Below are 10,901 nucleotides of genomic sequence, written 5' to 3'. Positions count from 1 at the left end.
GTACAGTATGTTAGGTTTTATTGGTAGAGGGATTGAGTTTCGGAGCCATGAGGTCATGTTGCAGCTGTACAAAACTCTGGTGCGGCCGCACTTGGAGTATTGCGTACTGTTCTGGTCACCGCATTATAGGAAGGATGTGGAAGCATTGGAAAGGGTGCAGAGGAGATTTACTGGGATGTTGCCTGGTATGGAGGGAAGGTCTTATGAGGAAAGGCTGAGGGTTTTGAGGCTGTTTTCGTTAGAGAGAAGAAGGTTAAGAGGTGACTTGATAGAGACATACAAGATGATCAGAGGATTAGATAGGGTGGACAGTGGGAGCCTTTTTCCTCGGATGGTGATGGCTAGCACGAGGGGACATAGCTTTAAATTGAGGGGTGATAGATATAAGACAGATGTCAGAGGTAGGTTCTTTACTCAGAGAGTAGTAAGGGCGTGGAATGCCCTGCCTGCAAAAATAGTAGACTCGCCCACTTTAAGGGCATTTAAATGGTCATTGGATAAACATATGGATGATAATGGAATAGTTTAGGTTAGATGGGCTTCAGATTGGTTTCACAGGTCGGCGCAACATCGAGGGCCGAAGGGCCTGTACTGCGCTGTAATGTTCTATGTTCCTTGACTGTCTGTGTGGAATTTGCACATTTTACCCCGTGTCTGCGTGGGTTTCCTCCAGGTGCACCAGTTTCCTCCCATGGTCCAACGATGTGCAGATTAGGTGGATTGGCCATAGTAAATTGCCCCATAGTGTCCAGGGATGTGCAGGCTAGGTGGATTAGTCATGGTTAATGCGTGGCTACAGCAATGGGAGGGAGTTGGTTCTGAGTGGGGTATTCTTTGTTGAGGTGGTGTGGACTCATGGGCCCATGTGGTAGGGATTCTATAATTCTCAGGCTTGGTGCAGTGACGCATATAGGCAACAGCATTTTGAATGACCTCAGGATTAATTTGGTGGTTGAATAACCTGTAACTCCTTCCCTTACAGCATTACGGGAGCTGATGTGAGAATATAAACCTACCAAGGCAGCAAAAAATGGCTGGGGGAATGGACAGTGGTAAAAGTAGATACAGTCAATGGAAGTAACAATGGAACAGTAAACAGAGCTCAAATACATCCATAAATAGAGGCAGAGGAAGTTAGACAAGAATGTACAGGGATTGTGAGAACTGTGGAGATTGTGTTAGGGCAGTTAACTCTAGAGATCTCAAGGGGAGGCACTGGCGTAGTGATATTATGGCTGAACTGTTAATCCAGAGACCCAGGTAATGTTCTGGGGACCTGGGTTTGAATCCTGCCATGGCAGATGGTGGAATTTGAATTCAACAAATGGCCGGAATTTAATGATGACCATGAACCATTGTCGATTGTTGGAAAAACCCATCTGAATCACTAATGTCCTTTAGGGAAGGAAACTGCCATCCTTACCTGGTCTCGCCTACCTATGACTCCAGACCCACAGCAATGTGGTTGACTCTTAACTGCCCTCTGGGCAATTAGGGATGGGCAAAACATGCTGGCCTGGCCAGTGACGCTCTCATCCCGTGAGTGAATTTTAAGAAAAGTGACAAAAGGTGAGTGTTTCAGCAGCAGATGGACTGAGAATACGAGTTGGACGATGTCATTGAGGTGGAAGTGGACAATCTGAGTGATGACGGGGATATGTGGTTCATTTCAGAATGAAGTGTCTCACCGCAGTCATAACATGTTTGGTTCAGCCTCAGACAGTTGCCAGGGAGTCTGTGGCGAGGCAGCGGAGTTGGTATTGTTGCCGTTATTTAATGGGAGGAAATCTCTGCTCCTTCGGGATCTGGATGTCTGGCAAGCCAGGACAAGTGTGTGTGAGACCTGGAGGGAACTTGGAGGTGATGGTATTCAGATCGACTCGCAATCCCCTGCTCCCTCTCAGCGATACAGTTGGAAAATTCTGCCAAAGGTCTGCTCGGGTTGTTGGTGTCTAAAATGCCTGTCCTCCAGCCCCTGCCTTTCCTTCTCCCTCTCCATCTTCACGTAGATGCCAGAGTGTCATGTTCATGCTCTCACTCTCTTGTTTTTTTTCTTGTTGTTGTTGTTGTTGTTTGACGATCGATTTCCCAGGGTGTTAGAGAGGGAGGATTTACAGAGCAAACACCATACCATGATCTGATGGAGGCGTCCAATTTGTCACAAATGGAATGTCATCAGATTTTGAACATGGAAGGGAAGAGTACCGTTCACAGTGGAGAGAAACCATACACGTGTTCCGTGTGTGGTCAAGGCTTCAGCCAATCTTCAGACCTCACAAAGCACAAATGCAGTCACACCGGGGAGAAACTGGGGAAATGTGGGGATTGTGGGGAGGAGTTCAGTTCCCCGTCTGAGCTGGAAGCTCATCGGCGCAGTCACACTGGCAACAGGCCATTCACCTGCTCGGTGTGCGGGAAGGGCTTCACTCAGTCGTCTAACCTGCTGCAACACCAGGTCGTTCACACCGCGGACAGGCCCTTTAAATGCCCAGACTGCGGAAAATGCTACAAAACCTCCGGGGACCTGATGTCCCACCAACTAGCTCACACGAACGAGAGACCTTTCAAGTGCCCAGACTGTGGCAAGTGCTACAAAACCTCCCGGGACCTGGTGTCCCATCAGAACGCCCACACGAACATGAGGCCTTTCAAATGCCCCAACTGTGGAAAATGCTATAAAACATCCGGGGACCTGATGTCTCATCAGCGTTCTCACTCTGAGGAGAGACCTTTCAAGTGCACACGCTGTGGCAAGTGCTACAAAACGGCCAGGGACCTGATGGCCCACCAGCGTGTTCACTCTGAGGAGAAGCCCTTCAGTTGCTCCCACTGTGGGATCGGCTTCAGGCGGTCGTCTGACCTCATGGAGCACCAGCAGGTTCATACGGGGGAGAGACCATTCTCCTGCTCCGAGTGCGGGAGGGGCTTCACTCGGTCGTCCAACCTGCTGAGACACCAGCAGGTTCACACCGCGGAGAGATCTTTCAAATGCCAAGACTGCGGCAAGTGCTACACCAGCTCCTGGGGCCTGACCTGTCATCAACGTGTCCACACCGGAGAAAGATCTTTCAAGTGCCCAGACTGCGGGAAGTGCTTCAGGAATCCTGTGGAGCTGAAGTCCCACCAACATGTTCACTCTGAGGAGAGGCCTTTCAAATGCTCAGACTGCGGGAATCACTACACAAGTTGCTGGGGGCTGTTCTATCACCAACGCGTTCACATCGAGGAGAGACCTTTCAAGTGCCCGGACTGTGGGAAGAGCTACCGCAATTCCGTGGAGCTGATGTCCCATCAGCACATTCACATGATGAGAGACCTTTCAGGAGCTCTCATCGTGGGGCTGGGTTCGGGTGATCATCTCAACTCTCAGTACACCAGCGGCTTCACGCTGGGGAGAGACCATACACCCGCTCCGTGTGAGAAAAAGACTTAGCTCATTTGTCCAGACAGTGGAGAGTTCACACTGGGGGAAGGGATTCATTCGAGTCATCCCATCTGCCAACACCAGTGAGTTTGTATGTAATTAAAGCGATCGGGTTTTGCTATTAATCACATTGAGGAGGTTAAAAAAGAAAGGAAGTTTTAAACATCTGGATTAAAGTCAAATAAATCAGCTTTGTGTTAAAACATAGTGTGGAGATCGTTTTAATCTGATAGAAAGAGCAAAAACTTCTCCTGAAAGAACTTTTTTAGAAGGTCTGTTCTCTCCCCTGCAACTACACCTCCAACAGTAAGCGTGGGGAGTTGATGCAATTCATTATAAATAGGGTTGAGATGATCTGATCACGGCCTGTTGCTTCCCATTCACCAGGCCACTCATTCCTCTCGACCTCCTCTTTCTCAAGTTTGTCTCCCGTCTCCTGTCCATCAGGCCCCCAGTCCCTCGACCCCATTCCCACAACTCCAATGACCGTCCAATCTCCCCATGTCGTAGAATCCCTCCGGTGTGGAAAGAGGCCAGTTGGCCCATCGGGTCTGTACCAGCCCTGCGAAGAGCATCCCACCCGTACCCACCCCCACTACTCTATCCCTGTTACCCTGCATTTCCCCTAACCTGCACATCCTAAGACTGTGGTAGGAAACCAGAGCACCCGGAGAAAACCCCACGCAGATAGTGGGGGGAGAACGTGCAAACTGCACGCAGACAGTCGCCCGAGGATGGAATTGAATCTGGGTCCTCTGTGCCACTGACATCATTAACATTCTCTCTCTATCTGCCTCTCACCTATCAGTGACCCAGCGATGGCCTAGTGGTATTATCGCTGGGCTGTTAACCCAGAGACCCGGGAATGTTCCCGGGACCTGGGTTCAAAACCTGCCACAGCAGTTGGTGGAATTTGAATTCAATAAAAAGAAGTGAAATCTGGAATTAATTCAATCTGGCATGGCAACAAATCAATTGTCAATTGTTGGGGGGAAAAACCCATCTGGTTCACTAACGTCCTTTAGGGAAGGAAACTACCAGCCTTACCTCTGGTTAAAAATTGGGAAGACCAATCCCTAACTCCCAGGTCTGTCCTGCTCCTAGGGAGTGGGTCCACAATTTTTGTGCACCTATTTAGTCCCAAAATGAGCTTCTGAACACATACCACACAGAGACTGGAGAAGTTTCTTAGACCGGAGAAGGTTGAACTTTATTGGAAATTTTCATCGACATTGGGTTGGAAATGCTTGCCACTGTGGGATGGTTGGTGACCACAGTGCACAGTTCCAAAATAACCAACAGGAAAAGAATCCAGGGCGAAGACGAGGAGAGATTATTTTACTCAGTGAGGTTTCTGATGATCTCAAGGATGTTGCCTGAATTCCTGGTGGAAGCAGCTCCAACGGTAACTTACAGAAGTGATTTGGACTTTTTCCTCAAGAACGAATGAGTATTCACTCAGGGTGAGGGAGAAGGACAGGTTGCTCAAATTTTCAGAGATGGTACAGACACAATGGACCAAATGGTCTCCACCAATAATGAGTCTATTGTGCAGTTTTATGATGAATCGTTAAACTAGAATCTTACAGCACAGACCAAATGGAGGCCATTCAGCCCCATTGAGGCTGGACTGACTCTTAACAAATCCCACTCCCTCACTTTCCCACATCACCTTGAACAAGCCTCCAACCGATCATTTGGCCTGTCAGGACAGAGGCGCAAGGCAGTGTGGGAAGGGATTCAATTCCCCAATGGGGAGGCAATGGCCTAATGGTATTATCGCTGGACTGTTATTCCAGAGACCCATATAATGTTCTGGAGACCCAGGTTCGAATCCTGCCGTGGGAGATGGTGGAATTTGAATTCGATAAATATCTGGAATTAAAATCTAGTGATGACCGTGAAGACATTGTCAATTGTTGGGGAAAAACCCATCTGGTTCACGAATGTCGGAGATAGTAGGAACTGCAGATGCTGGAAAATCCGAGACAACAAGGTGCAGGGCTGGATGAACACAGCAGGCCAAGCAGCATCATAGGAGCAGAGAGGCTGACGTTTCAGGCCTAGACCCTTCATCAAAAGGGGTAGGGGAAGGGGGTTCCAAAATAAATAGGGAGAGAGTGGGAGGTGGATAGAAGAGGGATAGAGGAGAGGATAGGTGGAGAAGAAACAAACAGGTCGAAGAGGCGGGGATGGAGCCAGTAAAGGTGAGTGTAGGTAGGGAGTTAGGAAGGGGATAGGTCAGTCCAGGGAGGATGGACAGGTCAAGGGGGCGGGATGAGGTTGGTCGGTACACGAATGTCCTTTAGGGAAGGAAACTGCCATCCTTACCTGGTCTGGCCTATATGTGACTCTAGACCCACAGCAATGTAGTTGACTCTGAGCTCTCCTTTGGGCAATTAGGGATAGGCAATAAATGCTGCCTAGTCAGCGATGCCCTTGTCCCGTTAATGAATAATAAAAAAGATTGAGCTGCAAGGTTATCCCCATGTGTACTGGGGAGAGGCCGTTCACCTGCTCCACATGTGGGAAGGGATGCACTCTCTCGGTCATCCAGCTTCCAAACACACCAGTGACCTCATCCTGGAGAGAGAGAGGGAGAGAGAATTTAACTGCTCACACCATGACAGTTGCCCTGACGGTGGGTCCCAAACCCAATGGGATCATGAGAAACTCTTTGCATTTGGACCTGGGACTGCAAATCCTTGTGTTTTTGTTTTGTTAATGAGCATGGCCTAATGGACAGCTCTGACGCCTCAAGGCTACTGTTTTTAAAAAAAAGCCTGAGAGAAGAAAGGTGTTTCATTTTGGAGACAGTCGACTTGTACATTAATCAGGATCGTCTTGCCTCAACAAGCAGCACTGTAATGTATTAATAATCCATTCATAGATTATCATAGAATCCTTACAGTGTGGAAGCGGGCCATTCAGCCTGAGTCCACACCAGTCCTCTGAAGAGCATCCCACCCCGACCCAACCCTGCCTGTCCTATCTCTGTAACCCTGCACTTTCCATGGCCAATCCACTCAACCTGCACATAGTAATACGTCATGGCAAAAGACCCTTCGATCCAACTAGTCCATGCTGACCATGTTACCAAACTAAACTAGTCCCACCTGCCATGCATATCCCTCCAAACCTTTCCTATTCATGTCCTTATCCAAATGTCCTTTAGACATTATAACTATACCTGCATCCACCACTTCCTTTGGCAGTCTATTTGACACACAAACCACTCTCTGTGTAAAAATGTTGTGCCCGTCTTTTTTAAATCTTTCTTCTCTCACCTTAAAAATATGCCCCCTTGTTATGAACTCCCCAACCTTTGGGAAAAGACCTCGATATTCAGTTTATCTATGCCCTTCATGCTTTTATAAACTTCTATAAGGTCACTCCTCATCCAGATTTCCCTATTTTTGTAGTCCATTCCATTTGCCTTCCCTGTGACCTGCTGGAGTTCACAACATCGAATATTACAGCACTGGAACAGGCCCTTCACCCCATCATATCTGTGCTGACCATGATGCCATTCTAAATTAATCCCATCTGCCTGCACATGGTCCATATCCCTTTAGTCCTTGCCTGGTCATGTGTCTGTCTAAATTCCTCTTAAACTTGGTTATCTGCTTCTACCACCTTCCCTGGCAGTGGGTTCCAGGCACTGACTACCCTCTGTAATAAAAAAAAACTTACGTCAGGCATCTTCTTCAAACTTTCCCCCTCTCACTTTAAACCTATGCCTCCTAGTGTTTGACATTTCCACCCTATTTGTGCCTCTCATAATTTTATACACTTCTATGAAGTCACCCTTCAGCCTCTGATGCTCTAACAAAAACAATCCAAGGTTTTTCAATCTCTACTTATAGCCAACACACTCCAATCCAGGCAAGATCCTGGTAACCCTCTTCTGCACCCTCTCCAAAGCCTCCACATCCTTCCTATAGAGTGGAAACCAGAACTACACACAAGACTCCAAATGTGACCTGACCAATTTTTATATTCACTGCCCTGACCGATGAAAGTAACCATGCCGTATGCCTTCTTTATCACCTTAACCATTTGTACTGTCACTTTCAGAGAGCTATGGACTTGGACTCCCAGATGCCTCTAAATCAATGCTCTTAAGAATCTGGCCATTTGTAGTATACTTTCCTCTTACATTTGACCTACCAAATGCATCATCTCACATTTGTCTGGATTAAACTCCATCTGCAATTTCTCTGTCCAACTTTCCAGTTGATCTATATCCTGCTGCAACCTTTGTTATCGATCCTTCCTCACTATCCACAACTCCCCCAATCTTCATACCATCTGCAAACTTACTAATCAGACCACTGATATTTTTATCTGAATCATTTATAGGTCTAGGCACTGATCCTTGTGGACCACCACTGGTCACAGACCTCCAGTCAGAAAAATATCCCCTTCACAACTACCCTCTGTCTTCTACGGTCAAGCCAATTTTGTATCCAACTTGCCAACTGACCATGGATTCCATGCCATTTGATCTTCTGGAACAACCTATCATGCATGACCTTGTCAAATGCTTTAGTAAAGTCCATGTCGACAACATCCATTGCCTTACCGTCATCAATCATCTTCGTCACTTCCTCAAAAAACTCAAATCAGTTTGTGAGACAAGACCTCCCCTGCATAAAGCCATGCTGACTGTCCCTAATATGTACATTCTTTTCCAAATGTAAGCAAATCCTGTCCCTAAAAATCTCCTCCAATAATTTTCCTACTACTGATGTAGGGCTCACCAGCCTATAATTTACTGCTCTTCTTAAACAAAAGAACAACATTGGCTATTCTCCAGTCTTCTGGGACCTTGTCTGTGGCTGAAGAGAATATAAAGATCCCTGTCAGGGCCCCAGCAATCTCCTCCCTTGGCTCCTTCATTATCCTGGGATAGAACCCATCAGGCCCTGGGGACTTATCTATCTTAATGGTTTTCAAGACTCCTCCTTCTTAATAGTGACATGTTTTAGAGAGTATCAACAAACCCTTCTCTAAACTAACCATCAGCATGCCTTTCTCCTTGATGAATAGTAATGCAAAGCCATGAAGGGCCTCACTCACTTCCTCTGGCTCCACACATAAATTCGCTCCTTTGTCCTTGAGTTGACCTAAACTTGGATGCTTGCTTTTTGTGATTAATACAAGGGATCCCCAAATCCCTTTGTGTTGCCACTTTCTGCACTCTCAATTTAAATAATATCCAGCTCCTTTCTGCCAAAGCGCAAAATCTCACAATTTCACGCACATATGATATTGCACCAGCCAATCTTTTTTCCACTCTCTCCATCTGACTATGATTTCCCACCTACAGAGGGTGGTTCGCACGTAGAATGAACTTCCTGGGGAAGTGGTGGATGCGGTGCAATTACAACATTTAAAAAGCATTGGAAAATTACATGAGTAGGAAAGGTTTGGAGGGATATGTGCCAGGAGCAATCAGGTGGGGCTAGTTTAGTTTAGGATTATGTTCAGCACGGACTGGTTGGACCAAAAGGTCTGTTTTCGTGATGTATGAGTTCATGTCTCTTTCGGAATTCTATTGTATCAGTAATGAGGATCCTGAAATGTTAACTCTTGCTTTCTCTCCACAGATGCTGCCAGACCTGCTGAGCTTTTCCAGTGATTTCTGTTTTTGTTTCTGATTAACAGCATCCACAGTTCTTTTGGTTTTAAGTCCTATTACTGAAAGATTCAGGAGACCAATACATTCATAATCTGATCTGATTATTTGCACAGGTCCTGATATATTAGTAATAGGTCCTATCCACTACCAATCCATCAATAATATGGATCCTATAACCTTAAAGTCATTTGCTGATTGTGTCCATAGTCCTAATTTATAAAATGAATAATGAGGATCCTATTGCATGAATAATCAAGGTCCGAATATTAGGAATTAATTTATTAATAAACCTTCCACTGCTCATTATTGGACAGGTCTTTCCCTTTCTCCATCCCTCAATAACTGCCAGAATCCCTACACTGTGGAAGCAGGCCATTTGGCTCATCACATCCACACTGACCCTCCAAAGAGTTTCCTACCCAGACCAAGCTCCATACACTATCCTTTAACCCTGCATTTCCCATGGCCAATCCCCTTAGCCTGCATATCTCTGGATACCATGGGGCATTACCAATCCACATAACCTGCACTTTGTTGGACTGTGGGAGGGAACCAGACCACCTAGATGAAACTCAAACAGACATGGGGAAAACGTGCAAACTCCACACACAGATAAGTGGAATTGAACCTGGGTCCCTGGGACTGTGAGGCAGCAGTACTAACCATTGAGCCACCATGCCACTTACCTCTGTGAAAATTTAATCTGGGGTCACACAAAATCTGGGATATTAAAACAGGGCCACACCAAGAAGGAATGATTTAATACTATTGTTTTCTGGACTTTAATTGCACTGGTCTCATTACTCATCTCATTATTCACTGTCACATCTCCCTGAGGGAAGTTATTATTATTCATGGTCATCAGGGATCGGTGTTGGTTATGGATTTTGATGTTGGTGCCTGTTTCTGTCCATTCCTCATCTTGAAGCTGTCGGACATGGCGCTGTCAGACCATACAATACAGGACATGCTTATCATGAAATTAGAGTCACATTGAGTCATACAGCATGAAAACAGACCCTTCAGTCCAATTCGTCCATGCTGACCAGGTATCCTAAACTGAACTTGTCCCATTTGCCTGCATTTGGCACATTACCCTCTAAATCTTTCCTATTCATGTACCGCCTGAATATCTTCTAAATGTTTTAATTGCACTCACCTCTACCACTTCCTCCAGCAGCTCATTCCATACATACACCACCCTCTGCATCAAAAAGTGCCCCTCAGGTCCTTTTTAAATCTTTCCTCTCTCACGTTAAACCTATGCCCTCTAGTCTTGGGACAGTAGGAAATGCCGATGCTGGAGAATCTGAGATAACAAGGTGTAGAGCTGGATGAACACAGCAGGCCAAGCAGCACCAGGGGAGCAGGAAAGCTGACGTTTCGGGTCAGGACCCTTCTTCAGAAAGGGTCCAAACCCGAAACGTCAGCTTTCCTGTCCCTCTAGTCTTCGACTCCCCTACTGTGGAGAAAAGGACCTTGGTTATTCACCCTATCTATGCCCCTCATGATTTTATAATCTTCTATAATGTCACCCCCTCAGCCGCCAATGTTCAAGGGGAAAAAAGTCCCAAACTATCCAGCCTTCTTATAACTCAAAACTTCCAGTCCCAGTAACATCCTTGTAAAATTTTTAGGTGTTCCTTCCAATTTAACAACAACGTTCCAATAGCAGGGCAACCAGAATTGTATGCAGTATTCTAAGAGTGGTCTCACCAATGTCCTGTACAGCCGCAACATGACTTCCCAACTCCTATACTCAATGCACGGACCAATAAAGGCAAGTGTACCAAACACCTTCTTCACCACCCTGTCTCCCTGTGATGCCACTTC

The 10,901-nt window shown here is 46.4% G+C and overlaps 1 protein-coding gene across 7 annotated transcripts in view; it reads left to right on the top strand.

Moving 5' to 3' along the window:
- LOC109923481 (zinc finger protein 501-like) overlaps positions 1-3,627 on the top strand; it is a 5,211-nt gene extending 1,584 nt beyond the window's left edge. For 3 of the 7 annotated variants that reach the window (XM_048593751.1, XM_048593748.1, XM_048593750.1), the window contains exons 3-4: positions 1,674-1,931; positions 2,093-3,627. In XM_048593751.1, the coding sequence (XP_048449708.1) occupies positions 1,701-1,931; positions 2,093-3,433 (1,572 nt within the window). In that variant the 5' untranslated portion in view covers positions 1,674-1,700 and the 3' untranslated portion in view covers positions 3,434-3,627. Of the gene's footprint in view, positions 1-982; positions 1,337-1,450; positions 1,932-2,092 lie in introns of those variants that run through there. The other 4 variants (XM_048593752.1, XM_048593753.1, XM_048593747.1 and 1 more) reach the window with 3 other exon arrangements.
- Positions 3,628-10,901: the final 7,274 nt, after the last annotated feature.

The sequence above is a fragment of the Rhincodon typus genome, unplaced genomic scaffold (genome assembly GCF_021869965.1).
Source record: "Rhincodon typus isolate 14 unplaced genomic scaffold, sRhiTyp1.1 hic_rhity00003733, whole genome shotgun sequence".
Taxonomy (NCBI): Eukaryota; Metazoa; Chordata; class Chondrichthyes; order Orectolobiformes; family Rhincodontidae; genus Rhincodon; species Rhincodon typus.
Note: the sequence above shows the minus strand (reverse complement) of the source record. Positions and strands in the feature narration are given on the sequence as shown.